General features: G+C 36.4%; 2 protein-coding genes across 2 annotated transcripts; one reads left to right on the plus strand and one right to left on the minus strand.

Moving 5' to 3' along the window:
• Positions 1 to 2,244: 2,244 nt before the first annotated feature.
• LOC136807647 (uncharacterized) lies at positions 2,245 to 8,213 on the minus strand. The gene is made up of 9 exons (XM_067064242.1): positions 7,576 to 8,213; positions 6,738 to 7,078; positions 6,385 to 6,479; positions 5,372 to 5,534; positions 4,790 to 4,847; positions 4,643 to 4,696; positions 3,863 to 3,998; positions 2,963 to 3,059; positions 2,245 to 2,638 (listed from the first exon to the last, which is right to left on the minus strand). Exons 1-9 carry the CDS (start codon positions 7,904 to 7,906, stop codon positions 2,429 to 2,431), a joined length of 1,485 nt encoding a protein of 494 aa, XP_066920343.1. The 5' UTR covers positions 7,907 to 8,213; the 3' UTR covers positions 2,245 to 2,428.
• A 3,164-nt stretch (positions 8,214 to 11,377) lies between these two features.
• Positions 11,378 to 14,436, plus strand: LOC136807634 (serine/threonine-protein kinase Nek5-like). Its single transcript, XM_067064227.1, has 4 exons — positions 11,378 to 11,658; positions 12,606 to 12,658; positions 13,617 to 13,689; positions 14,279 to 14,436. The coding sequence occupies exons 1-4, from the start codon at positions 11,403 to 11,405 to the stop codon at positions 14,434 to 14,436; spliced, it is 540 nt and encodes a 179-aa protein (XP_066920328.1). The 5' UTR covers positions 11,378 to 11,402.
• Positions 14,437 to 14,723: the final 287 nt, after the last annotated feature.

The raw sequence follows: 14,723 nt of genomic DNA on the forward strand, positions 1-14,723 counted from the left end.
AGGAGCTCGTTAGTTCAGGGAGTTCCTTAGGTTTATTTATAATTATACAAAGATAAGGAAGATCAAGACACATAGACAACGGTCACCATAAAACGAAGAAAATTGAGATATATTGAGAAATGATTTAAGACGACCTTAATTTAGAGACTTAGCATACACATACTTGATCGGAGAGATGAGACAAATGTTTGTTCGTCATACAATGATCTTGTTTATAGATAATATATAATAAATTTCGTGTGATTATGTAATTCGTTTAACTTTATTCATATTATCTATTTATATTACGTATAATTATCTATTACAGGCCTTGCGTTACAAAGATAATCCAAAAGTCTCCGATAAAATTGTATTTGTTTATTGTTTTGGATATTGTGTACTGATAAGGAGGAAAAGTTAAGATTGTTTATTTCCGTCAGTAATATATGATCTACTTCTAATTCTTGTCTATTTTGATATTGCAAAAATTGTAATATAATTGTAGTATGCTATTAATCTTGCTATTATAGTCTTGAGTAACCATGCATTATAATTGTTAGGCGACTAACCCTGCTATTATAGTCTGTGGCAACATATAACAAACTTTCCCTAATTGTGATGGGATGAACCATGGACATATAAACGACTGGACATCCATCTCCTTTGTCTTTTTGAAGATAACACAGCTAGCTTCGTTGCCGCCTCGTTAAAAGCATAAAATGAAACAATAGATTTTGATGATATACCACTTGGGAAAACCTTGCTAACAACGTCAAAACTTCGATAAAAGTCTCTGTTGTTCTACTCCTCTCAAGTCTTTTATTTATATCATAACAAAGATAACAGAGGCAAAATCATCGTCAGCTTGTCAAAACTCTGACTAATATTTCAAAATTTTGACTTAAAAGTGTCTAATAACTTTAGAGAGTGTCACATTCTAATTTCGATATTCTTATTACACAGACTCTCAACTTTGGCAAGCTATTTTTTTCAAGTCATAAAAAAAATTATTGGAGTGACAAAAGGGATTCAAAAGTATACACGCAGTTGAAATTCTGCATTTCAGAGTTGAAAAAGTTGATAAAATATATTACAAACTTGTAAAAAAATTCGAAAATAATTTTTTTGTGCATTAGGAGTAATGTTCAAGCTCTCTCAATTTTTTCACCTAAATAATTCAAAGAAATAAAATTATGACGGAATATTGTCGGATTTTTCATACCAATTTTGAAAAACAGGCGGCAACGAAGCTCAAAGAGACAATAAAAGATAGATGTCCAGCCGTTTATATGTTCATGGATGAACGAAAAGAAAGTTGCATTATTATGTATTGGAAATCATCCAGCTCCTCCAGAAGATTGTAAAAATGCCAAGTGAGGTATCTCCGGGGGTACTAGAAGGATTGAAGAACTTCGGGCGGACTGGACCCCCAAAAACCAAACCCTCAAAGCATCGACCATCGATCTTAGAGAGACTAAATTTTTGCGAAAAAAGTTACTCTGAAAGAGAAGATTATCAGCGAAGAAGTGACCCTATGAGAGACCATCTTTGAAAAGTTTCCTAATCTTAGAGATATTTCTTTGACTTTTCATGGTTTTCGTACCCTTTAAAAAGAGCCCCAAAAAGGGAAAATCTCGACCCTTTATAGAGACTTTTTTGACTTTTTGTAACCTTGTGAAGGTAAAAAACCCAACCCTTACCGCCCCCACATACTCAACTGTCCAAGACCGCTATTTTCGCCTAACTACTAGCTAAACCTTATTAACGGTAGGCTAGTTAAATAGCTGTTGGGGAACTCCCGTAACAGGAAAATAAATTTGAATTTCAAATTATTACTTATGTGAACATAGTGAAGGAGACCAAGAAGTAAATGAAAAACGGTGTAACAAAAGTTTCCTTGACCAGAATTTTACATTTGAAATCAGTACAGTATCAAACCACAATGTATAGTAACCTCGTTTGTATCTATGAAATAGTACCAGTCCAGCAGTGTCCACAAAGTTTTCAATGACACATAATTATCCTTTTTTCAGCTGGGGTTTACGGGAAACCCCTATGAATTCTCTGCCGACAATGGATGTTTTTGCGAATCGTTATGTTGTATTAGTATGAATTTAATTAGCTATGGGCTGTGTTCAGAGTTTTCAAGTACAGTTATATATACACCCTTGTCTCACAGCCCCGCTGGAAATTTTTCCCATACTGGAGATGAAAATTTCTATTGAAATCCAAATAGGGATAAAAGTTTTATTGTTCTTAGGTCAATAAGTCAAGTTGGAACGTTTCAAGTTTTGGGGCGCATTTCAATCTCCAAGTGGGGTTGAAATATTATGGTATTTTTCAAACCGGGACAGTATTTCAGCCAAATCTTCTAGTGAGGGCGGGGTCCCAGCGGTTCTGTGATACAGGTGTGTTAGTAATAATTGATCATTGTTCTTCTAAACAGAAATTATTCCGTCATCTTGTAGCTTTGACTGGCAATCAAACATTTTCGTTCTTCTCGTTTTTCTTGAGCTTTCCTCACAAACATTGCAATCAAGATACAAACAAAAACAACAAAAAGCGTTCCAGCAACGGTAATCAAAATCAACCGTGGGCTGTCAGGGAATGGAATCTCAAACTGGAATTCGTCAGCATGGACATGCCCCATCTCGAAAATCTGAAATACAAAGTAGATGTTAAAACAGCCACTATACTGGAATATTAAGGATTGTAAGTTGATGATGGATGTGAAGATTAATAGCAACGACGAGTGAAAATGAATAAGGAAGGTCTTGATTTCGATAGTACCTTTTGAAGATAGAATCATTCACCAAGAATTTTCGCAACTAGTCTTTGACTTAAGATAAACTCCACGTATGAGAAAAAATTACATCCGCTTTTTGTCTCTACTCCATGTCAACACCTACTTTAGAATTACCTATAATGGGAAACTTCATTCTTAATCAATATATAATCATTCTAAATTAATCAATGTTTATACCTCATCTTTAGTCAGCTCCATCTTTCCAGTTCGCTTTGCAATGGACAAACTCAAATCTTCGTTCGCTTCTACGAAACTCCTCAACATCTCCAACAACCTGAAAAAAATATGATACCCCCCCAAGTTTGAACTCTTTTTGTAAAGTGTTACAGAAATGCTCATAAAGTCACTGCTGTATAACTACAGTCTCCATAACTCAAAGGCTGAGACAAACCGGTGACCGTGATCAATCCGAGTCTCCATAACTCGAACACGCCCGGGTAACACAAATTTGTTCGAGTTAAGGAGATTTCGATTCATGCAGTAAGGTTTAGTGAGACCCTCTAAGGATCATCTGTGCCAACTTTCATGCTTTTATCGCCATCTGAAGTATTTTTGTGCTAACAGACCTCACTACATAAAATCTGTCCGAGTAAGATGTTTCACACATTCGAGTTAAAAAGGTTCGAGTTAAAAGAGACTCAACTCTACTAACAGTAAACAGTTTTTCACGAACATCTCATAACTTCAAAGGTTGGATTCAGCTCTATGGGCTTTGAACTCGGGGAGCATGGGGGCTAAGGAGTCTCTGAGCATAGCTTTGAAGTTTTTTTGAGGGTATACTGCCAATTTATAACTGCAAAGTATATGGGCTTACTTACTTGAATAGTTCAAACTTGAAATCGAATGGGGACTATTACTAGTTTTTGATATGAGAGGTTGGAAAACAGTTGATTCTCTCTAATTCGATCTTGAAGAGACCAAAAGTTTTTTCCGAATTAGAGAAAGATTCGAGCTGAGTGGACCATCAATTTAGTTCGAATTACAGAACGATTCGAATGATAGAGGTTCGAATGACCGAGAGATTTGAATAATAGAATTCTAAGAAGCTAGTTACCCAATCGGTAAATCATAACAAACCTTTTATGTTTGGAGACAACACCAAGTCCTTTACTTGAGAAATGATCTTCCATCTTCTGCACCACTACTGCACCTTCCAATCGCGGTGAAGTTGAATTGTAATAATAGAAAGATGCATGCTCTTCCATTGCCAGAACTGGGAAGAAAAAGACATGATGAAAAATTGGGTCAACATAAGTCACACGGACTTGCATTACTGTCAGCTGACGTATTCTTGATATGTGTAAGTCAAGATGACGTCATATTTTTAAACGGAAGCACCCAAAAAAGCCCCGGTTTTTGACCTCTGTGTTTCTATTTTTAGTAACAGAGAGAGGTCAAATCCCGGCTTTTTTAGGGTGTTTCCGCTAGAAAAATGACTTACGCATATCAAGAATATAATCTTGGAACACTGGTTGACAAATTAACATTCTAACTTTAATTCAAACTGCTAAAATGTCAATGAGACCAAATCTCGTACCCAAAGCTAATTGCACCACCTTTTGATTTAACTGGTGGATGTGATACAATAGGCTACAATGTATCATGGGTAATCAGGACTGATTGCGCCTCCATAACGGCTTTCTGTTGGCTTGACGCAAAAATCTCCAACATTTTTCAAAACTTTGGACCAAATAATAAGTCGTCATTAGCAAGCAGTGGTCCTGATTACCCATTACGCTTTATGACTATGTGAAATGGCCTATTCTTTCATGAGCGCTATCAAAATCATAAAAAGCGAACTAAGGTTCGAGTTTGATTAGGATAAGGACAGGATGTATGAATTTTCTCAACACTTACTATTGATTTGATCCTTCCGAAACGCCTTTGTTAATTGCTCAAACGTCTCATATTCTAGAAAAACGAACGAAAGAAAAAGTCAGATACGATGGCACCGTTAACAACTATGGTGTTAAAAAGTTTAAAATTAAGCAATAATTGACTAACCTTTATGAATGACGTCATCGCCAGATTCGAAGATGTCTGTTCCACTCAGATGACCAAGCTGCAAAAAGACGAAAATTTTCAAATGTAAATGGTCAGGAATAACAACCACCCCTGAACTTCCAATGGACTCTTCAAAGAAGGCATGGTATAGAACTTCGTAAATCTTGGGTAAAAATTCTACCACATTTTTTCTATTAAAAACAGTTTATAAGCACATTGGATACAATTTGATTTCTATCGCTACAACTTTATTGACATTGAAAAGTCCTTAAAGAATGGACTGTTCCCGGCATATTATCAGCCTTTGGATACTGACCGACGGCAAGTCAGATACTATTCTCTAGCGTCCATTGAAGCAATGGCAAGTTCGTGTTCGGAGACGGAGACGGTTGGCTTCCAATTTATTGTCTAGATCCCAATTGATTGAGGACGACGGTAAATAAGCACTTTTATCACGCCCTCGATTTTGCAGGTCAAAAACTGCGAGTTAGTCACTCCGCCGTCCTTAGATATGCAAATACATAAACTCGTTAATGTAAATATAGCCTACACGGGAATGAGGTTGGTACAAAAAAAACTTACAATTTTATTGGCTTGAAAGTCGCCATTATGTCCGAAAGCCATAGTGGTTGTGACAATGGAAGTCAAAGATGCAGTATACATGTTGAAAAGTGTGATACCGAACAAGATCCACACTACAGCTATCAGGCGTGCTGGAATTGACTTTGGAGTTTTGTCTCCGTATCTATAAAAGGATTGTTGCCAAGAAGATGTTGAATGGTAGAGACACTAGATCTTGATTACTAGTTGAACTTGAACGAAAAATCTTTCGCTGTATCTAACGCACGTCATTGCATGGAGAATAAGTCAGGACTACACCCGCTTCCCACAGAACCGATTGGACCCCCTGCCACTGGAAAAATTGCCCAGTGAAAAATCATACTCTAACTTTTGTCTACGCTGAACATCAAATAAACAAATATTGCCTTATTTTTCCCATCCCCACTAAATTTTCTGACTTGAAACCAATGAAATTTGAATCCCCAGCCATAAAATCAATCCCCATCGAGTTTCAGTCCAATATTTTTACACCTTATCGGCTGAAAAAATGCTACCTGGTATGTGAGAAGTGTGTCATATTGTAATAATATTATCTCACAAAGTTTCCCAGAATTAGTTTAAAAGTGACCCCGCAAAAAGCATTTAAAAACAGATCCTAAAAATTTCTAAATAAATTAGAATCTTCAACGGATACACGTTTTTTTATAAGAACAAACTATATAAGAACGCAAGGCTTCGGTGACCAGAATGTCAAGAACAAGTTAAGAACATTTAAAGGCTTCGCGGACTCTAAAACACCCGATTTCTTAGGAAAATGGAAAAAAAAAATACTCACAAAAACGGTGAAAGTAAGAACATGTTAAGAACATTTTTAGGCTCAAAAAGTTAAGAACATCCGAAGGCTTCAAAAACTTTGGATGTTCTTATGAAGAAAAAACGTACAGAGTGAAAATTCAGATTGTGAATGAAGAGATGATCTTTGTTCTAAATAGTTAAACGAAAATAGTTAGAATATAGGTGTTTCGTTCACTCACCCGACAGTTGTCATGGAGATGTAAGCCCACCACCAACCTTCTATGATCCCTTGCACAATTTGTCGTGGAAATTGTTCTTTATTGTTCCAAAACTCCTGTTGAATAGTAAAGTAAGTAAAGTGAAAAGATTAAAAGCTGAACGTCTTGTCGTCTTTCCGTGAGTGAGGTTGAGAGGTGTGATATTTAAGAAATATTTTTGATTTCAAGGAACGTGAACCGAATTCTTGTTTTTCCGACTTTCAAGCTTTTGATCTCATAAAAAGAGTTGAAAATTTTCACATTTTTAAAAAAATGTCATGCGCTCGAAGATAAAATTTAGTAATCTACAAACTCTCTTTTCTTTTTGAACTTACCAAAAGCCAAACGATTGCGCCTGCGCAGAAAGCCATAACGATTCCAACTGCGAACAGGGGGTAATATTCAACTGAAGCTCTCATCAAGACTTTCAATAATGTATCAGCCCTCATTCGGTGTATCTGAGAATATGACAAGATCTTGTGGATCTGCAACAGCTCTGTGTAAGCCTTGGTGTTGTATGTCTGTGAGTCAGGCTTGTTACGGACAGGTAGCACAAGATCGTACGTGGAAAGGAGGTCTTGGTTATGTAGTAGTTGGTTCTCCAAGTCTGTTATCTCAGTGTATTTGATGCCATAGCAACCAAGACAACATGTGTCAAATATGGTCTTGATGAGTCCTATGTGAATATGAAAATAAAGGTTTGAAGGAAAATGAACACAATATCATGCTGTTGTCCGGGAAGGGGGGGGGAGGTACTTGAGCAAAATGGGTGTTAGGTATGTGCGAGCCATACGGGTGCTTTTTCTGAACATTCGAAAGTCTCTCAAAGGGTTACAAAAACAATAAATTAGAAATTGAGTCTCTCCACAAGGGGTCATAGATTTAACTCTTGCTCGGACATCACATCACCTCGCAATCCTAGTACCCCCTACTGTTACACGTCTCATTCTTCGTATTAGTATACAGGACTTCTTTCTACAATGGTAGCTAAATATTCTTTATATGCGTGAGCCAAGACGACGTCATATTTCATAACGAAAGTACTCGAAAAAACCTATTTCTAGTAACAGACATAGCAAAGCCCGGATTTTTCAGGTGTCTTCGTTAGAAATTAATGACTTACGCATAAAAAGAATTTGGAAAATCAAAAAAATTCAAAATGTTAAAACTCACCTTTTAGGATTCCATAGGCTTCATTCTCATTACCCTCTTTCTTCGTATAACAATATGGTATCACATTTTTAAACGCTACTGTCAAATTATCTCTACAATATGGATTGATTTCCCGCACTTTGTGACATCTCGAATCATCAGGATTAAGGAGATAACGATCGGTATCAAAACTATTGAATCGAAGCGAGCAACGACCTTTTTCTTCGTTCAGTAATTTAAGAATATTCGCTATACCTTGATCTTTGGAAATCTTGCTTGATTTTGATAGTCCGGTGAGAAGAATTAAGGAGATAATACTCAGTGGAGATAACATTTTACAAAACTGATACATCCCGGGATTTTCTTCATTTGTTTTTATCCACGCGTTGAAAGACTGAATCGCAGACTTTGTTTACCACTGATAGTATAGAACCTAAGATTTCCCCAGTATAGCAAAACAAACCATCAGGTGTAGACTATAATGGTCTAACTAACTAAGTAGTGTGAATTCAATTTCACAAGCTCTTCGTATTTTATCCAGCTTTATTTTGACCCTTATTCAAGAAAATACTTCAAATAAAATGGTTTACCCCATCATCAATAATTTGTTAAAAAGACAAATATTTCTTTGAAAATTCCATTTCTACTTGCTTCCTCTAAACGTATTTTAGGACAAAATTCTTCATTGAAAAAAGGACTTCCAGCTAAGATTGACTTCGTTAAAAGTTCATATTTTTTATAGTAAGATTCTTGTTTATGTATTTTCTCCGTCCCCTCATTCTCCGAGGACTTAAACAGTAGGAGAACGGCGTCATTTTTCATTAAAAAGAAATAAGAAGAAAATCCTCGAAAAAAAGTGATATAAGATTTTCCCTCTTCATTCAGTGAAAGACACCTCACAATATACCAAACAATGCTTGTCATCCTCAAATTTCCTTAGAAAAAAATACTATCAAGAATCGGCCTAACATCTAGCCCTTCGGGTTTCACTGATATTTGTAGACTTGTGAAAATTTTAAAAACCAGTTTCGAAGCACTAATCACTAATGTGTACTGGTCCACCCGTAAAATACAGGCTTTACCTTGTTTGAGTTCAAGGAAAAATAACTTCTATAGAGTTTCAGGCTGAAGGCTAGAGGCGAATCGCCAATCTTTCCCAGATAAGAATAAGTGAAGCATCGCATTTCAGATCACAGATTGAATCTAGCACTCTTGTGTGCCAAATTTCATCCAAAAAGACCCACTTGATCAAAAGCTAAGGGGTGGTACAGGAAAAGCCCCCCTAGTTCTGAACCGACCCTAAAAGCCTAGGTTGGATAGGGATAAACGTTATTTTCAACCCAGTATTCATATGGCCGCGCAACTTAGTTAGGGAGTAAAAGGTTTTAAGTCCTACATACTGGATTCGACTACTTCAGCTAAACCTTACTGGTAATATCTCCCTTCCATACGAAGGCCTCCGGGGGGGGGAGCACTCTGGTGTACTCACACTCATTTTGATTTGTTTTGCTCATTGTGTCGACATCTTATGCTCATTTTAAGATGGTTTCAGCCATTTATATTGGGCGGCACATGCCGTCGTTTCGAAATCGAGTGCCCCTGCTAAACCCCTCCCCCCGGGACGAAGGTTTTGAGCCTCCTATTTTTCTAGACTGTTTTATATAAGCAGCCTGTCTGGTGATATGCACAGATATGCGTAATCAATTTTTCCACCAGGATCAATCTTTTTTCTTGATTAACATTTTTCTAACCTGAGATCAGATTGTGATTGTTTTCTGCACACCACGCTGAAGCTCTAAAGGGATGTGTGAAAAAAAATAATCTAACGAATATGCAATCTCGAAATCGTGAGGACTGCGTTCGTCTAAAAGGACTGGGAATGACAACAAAGTTGCGTGATTGTGTTTATGAATAGGGCGCCGTATCAGTTTTTATTTTTCCAGCGCACAACAAGATTCTTGTTGTAGAATTTTCCGCGGGAGGACTATTTTCCTCAGATGTATAATTTTCAAGTTATCTGGCACCCGATGTAGAAATTTTCTTCCGACACGCTAAAGCTCTGAAGGTCGGGAAAATTTTCAACATCTGGAAGAAATACATTACGGAATTTCGCCTGACCGCGTAATTTTTTAGAAAAATGGGCCCGAGTGCAATTTGGACAGGGAAGGTGTCATGGCCGACAAAATTTGGGTCAGAAAAAACTTCAAAAGGTTTCACGAAATAAACTCAAATACAAAACTTTTTGGAGAAGGAATCATGCTAAATATTATCATTCTTTTCACAAGGAGGGCATGTAGAAATACTCAAATAAGTATTTTTCCTTCTTTAAACTGATCACAGAAGCAAAAACAAAATAGAAATAACATTGTACACAAAAAAGCCTGAAAGAAGAGAAGAGTCATAATCAGCATCTATAATAACACTAAAAGAAAAACTAAAGCTATAGAAAATGAATATTAACCCTCAATGAACACTTTTGTGAAGTTTGATAAAGATTTTATCCAAAAAACTTCTGTTCTGGAACATTGAAGTCGGTTTGTCGGTTGTCGGCCGGTGGATAACAGTTATATTTGGAGGACGGTCTAAGATAGATAACAACATGAAAGTTACTGATAAAAGCCTAAGCTCATAGGAACATACCTGCTTTAGTTTCTTTGGTCTTTGAATGGTATAATATTTGAGAAAGTGCAGAAAAAATCAGCCATCATCAAAACAAACAAAAACAAAAGTTATGATTATATCAACTTTTCTGTGGTAGAAACACATTTTTTGGGTTGGTGCACATACAGAAATTACACTGGATACTAAAACTAATATTCAGGGAGTGATAAGTACAGTTAAACTACAAAAAATCCATCAAAAGAAACCAAAAACAACCATAACAGCACACATTTTTTGAAAATTACATCAGCCATGTTGTTTGTAATTTTTGCCGACATACTCATGACGTGGTAACTAACGACAGTGATTTGACGGTCTTTTTGAGGCGCCAGATCTCAAAAAAACAATTTTTGAGCGTTCAGCACGGCCCCGAAAATGAGGGCTAAACTTATGTCGGCACATCAATGGATGACTACTATTTCTCTCCGATGGTATATTGGCCCGCTCCTTTAGAGCTTTAGCGTGGGCGGCCGCCAATACGCCATCGGAGTATCAGATAAATTTTCAAGCGTCTTTAGAGGTTTACCGTGCGCGTAAGAAAATTATGAACATCTGTTATCAGTTTACATTTTTCTTGCTCTAATAAAAAAAGCAATGATAAAATGGCATTTTTTATTCAATCCCAAAAGAATGTCGCAAGGAGTTGTAATTCCCAAAGGCGGTATTTTTCGAAGTTAATTGGGTAATTAAATGAATACATCATCTAGCAACAAAAAGTTTTTTTACGAATTCGTTTACAAAGATCGACGTGTTGAAAGCTGTGTAATGTTTGTTGGATGAAATTTTTGAAGAGAACAGATTTTAATGTGTGGCTGAAAGTTTGAAATTGAACGTTTGCAGGTTGGTTTGAGTTTACATAGAACACTTTCAAGAGGATAAATTAAAGAAACTTCATCGTGAATTGGAGTGAATTTACAGTGCAAAGATTTCCTCATAAGATTGCAGCTTTTTACTCTTCATCTCATGGTTAATTGAAATTCGACTGTAAGATTTTTGCTTACGTTAATTTATAATTTCTCGCGAACTTGTAATTTCCTTCGTAGATTTTGTAATCATGAAATTACTAGTACAAATCACCCAAAGGTAATTTTTTTTGATATTTTTCAGTGCTAATTTTATAACAAGGTAGATCTGAAATTTTATTGGATTTGGAGGAACTCTCGTACAGAACTTTTTGGAAACATACAATGGAGAGATATTGTAAGATCAAAGTTTTGGGTCATGGAGCCTTCGGCAAAGCGTGGTTGGTCAGTTGCAACAAAACACAACAGGCGTTTGTGGTAAAAGAAATTTCTATCCCAGCATTAAAAGAGCGAGACAAACAATCAGCTATCAATGAAGTGAAGATCTTGGCCACTTTGAAACATAAGAATATCATTTTGTATAAAGAAGCGTTCGTCAATGAACAATGTCTTTGTATCATCATGGAGTATGCTGATGATGGTGAGAGAATTTCTCCTCTTGTCACAGTATGGGCGAATGATTTACGTTTGCTAGTTTACACTTTTTTCAAAAGAGCACCCAAAATTTAAATCTAAAGCCTTTTAGAGTTTTAGGCCCAAAATGTTCTTGACAATGCTCTTATTTTTATTATTTCGCGAGTATTTCTGCCCATTTTCCTAAAGAATAGGTATTTTAGAGTTAGCAAAGCCTTAAAATATTCTTAGCTTCTTCTTAATAATTTGGCCATCGAAGCCTTATGTTCTTATTAGTTTGTTTTTATGAAACAACGTGTACTTAACTCTCGTGGAATTTGAGCTCGCAAAATATCAGAAATTTACAAGGTTTTCTTGTAATAACTCAAATAGAATATCTTAAAATGAGACAAACAAGAACCTGTAATTCGTCAAAATTATTCCTCGAGAATTGTTATCTGACTAAATTGGGGATGTGCGAGTTAGCTAATTCCAAATTACTGCAGTTGTTTCCATTTCTTCCCATCGCTTGACACTTTTGACGTCGCTGCCAATAGGGGCCTGTGTAAAACGAGCCAATAACGTACCCAGCAAACCCAGGGGGGGGGGTACTTTAGGCAAAAATGGGTGTTGGGTATGTGCGGACGGTAAGGGTCGGTTTTTCACCTTTCAAAGTCTCTTTAAGGGTCGCAAAAATCAGAGAAAATTGAATTAGTCTCTCTAAGGGTCGGAAAATTCACGATTTCTAGGAAATTTTTTGATTTAGAGTGAAAAAAATGTAAAAAAGTCTCTCTAAGGCTCACCTTTTCAGCAAAAATCAGTCTCTCTAAGAGTCATTTTTGGAGGTCGCATCCGCCAACCCCAGTACCCCCCCCCGGGCCAGCAAAAGAAGGAAAGAAATCATTTGAAACTTTATCATCATAAGCTCTTTGTCATTTTCACAAATTTTCACCATTCTTTTTTTGCACATTTTAGGTGATCTGGCTGAGAAAATCAGAAAACAAAATGGCGTCCTCTTCATGGAATTTGTAAGAAAATATTTATTTGGATATATCCTTTGAAATTAATGATGAAATTGCTATTGGCGATAGCCATGAAATAAAGTTTAAATCTAGCCAACAACGTCTAGGCGGCGTTTAAGACAAAAAGAAATAATGAAAACTAACGAAATTCTGTCTCGATGTATTCGGCAGCAGAGACAAAAAACTGTAACTTTTGACAGAACTCGAATAAGTTAGCGTTTATGTACTCGTTGAAAAGACGAGTCAACGATTGTTTAGTAGCAAAACTTCACAATTTTTTTTAAAAATGAGGAGGAAAATCAACTTCCTCCAGAATTATGCTATGACCACCATTAACTTTCGCAATAAACTCTTCAATCTTGAAACGTCAACACAGTAAAAGAATTTTCAAAAAATGTTCAATCCAGTCGAAATGATAACCTTTGTACACCCCTGTCTCACAGTCCCGGTGGAAAGTTTTTTCTCATCGGGGATAAAAATTTCTATTGAAATCCCGATGGCGATAGAAATTCCTTCGTTTCAAGGTTGAAAAATTCAGTGGCAATGGTTTTGAAGTGCAATTTTTAAACACTGAATTTCGAATGGGGATGAAATAAAAGTCAATTTCCCAGTGGGGCTGAAATTCTAGGGTATTTTCCCACCAGGGACGAAATTTTTGCCAAATTTTCCAGTGGGGCTGCGATCCCAGCGGGTCTGTTTTTTCTGGTTGACTATAAAAAAGGCTATGTTATCAACTTGAAAGTCAATCAGTGTTAAACTTTGGGTTATATCATTCGTGCTGCCCAACCTGGAATAAACTCCTAGCCCTATCTATACTGCAGATTTAAATGAGACAGACTGTATATCAGCGATAAACGTACGCTTCCCATGTTGTTAAGAATTGGCATTCTCTTACTAGAGGGAAATCTAAGGCTTGTGATTTCAATAGGATAATTGAATACTAATTATAAAATTATTTTTTCAGCAAATTATCGATTGGTTTGTACAAATCTTGATTGCGGTCAAATACATTCACAGTTTAAAGATTCTTCACAGAGGTAACAATGAAAAATCATGAAATTCTTAACTCTTTTCGGGAGAGAAATGCAATTTTTGAAAAGAAATTTGAAATACTTTGCTTGGAAAGGCTTAGTTCCCGACATATCCTCGTTTGAAGTATGGTCTTTAGTATTGACCACTCAATGGCCACACGTCCGGAAAGAGTTGAAATTCTATTCTAAATTTTCTCAAAAGTTCAGTTCTCTTTTGACATAAAACGTAACGTAAAAATTAATTTGCCTTTATGCCACAGGAGCTTTTGAATTTAGGATTTCTAAAGAAATCACTGAGGGGGTGGGAGACATTAACAGCCGACGGGGACGTGCCACTGGAGTTTGAAAAGTGGACCCTGTCAGATATTAATGTTTGGTATCTTTATAGCCGAATAAAAGGGGCCCTGACCAGCGGCACATCCCCGTTCCAAATTTCACCTGAGCGCCTCTCCCCCGGGATCTTTACCATAATAAATTTAGCTTTTTACCATTGTTAGAAATCAGTTTTGAAACCTAAAAAACAAGCTTTAATTTAAGGTTCCTTGATACTTCAATAATAATCAGTAATCAATTATAATATCTCTCCATTCTTTAGACTTGAAATCTCAGAACATATTTTTGACAAAGGAAGGTTTTGTAAAGATCGGAGATTTTGGAGTATCTCGCTGTTTGGAAGGAGGGTTGAACCAAGCACAAACAGCCATCGGAACGCCTTACTATCTATCACCAGAAATCTGCCAACAAAAACCGTAAGTTTGAAATCGTTTCCACATTAACGAGTCATTGAATTAGGTTTTAGAGGCATCTTCCGATTTCAACGAGAAAAATAAATAAAGAAACTGGTCAAAGTGGTTCTAAGTTTTGACTGAAATTTCACTATTTTGGGAAAATCCATTTACATTCCATATAGTCAATAACCGAAATATTTTCTTTCGTCAATGGGGGTTAAAACATTCGCTGCCAACTACAAGTGAATTCGTAGTAGATGGGTCAAAACACTGGTAGTACTTACAAAGATCAAATTTTTTATTATACTTTTG

Source organism: Clytia hemisphaerica, unplaced genomic scaffold (assembly GCF_902728285.1).
Source record: "Clytia hemisphaerica strain Z4C2 unplaced genomic scaffold, Clytia hemisphaerica genome assembly, whole genome shotgun sequence".
Lineage (NCBI taxonomy): Eukaryota > Metazoa > Cnidaria > Hydrozoa > Leptothecata > Clytiidae > Clytia > Clytia hemisphaerica.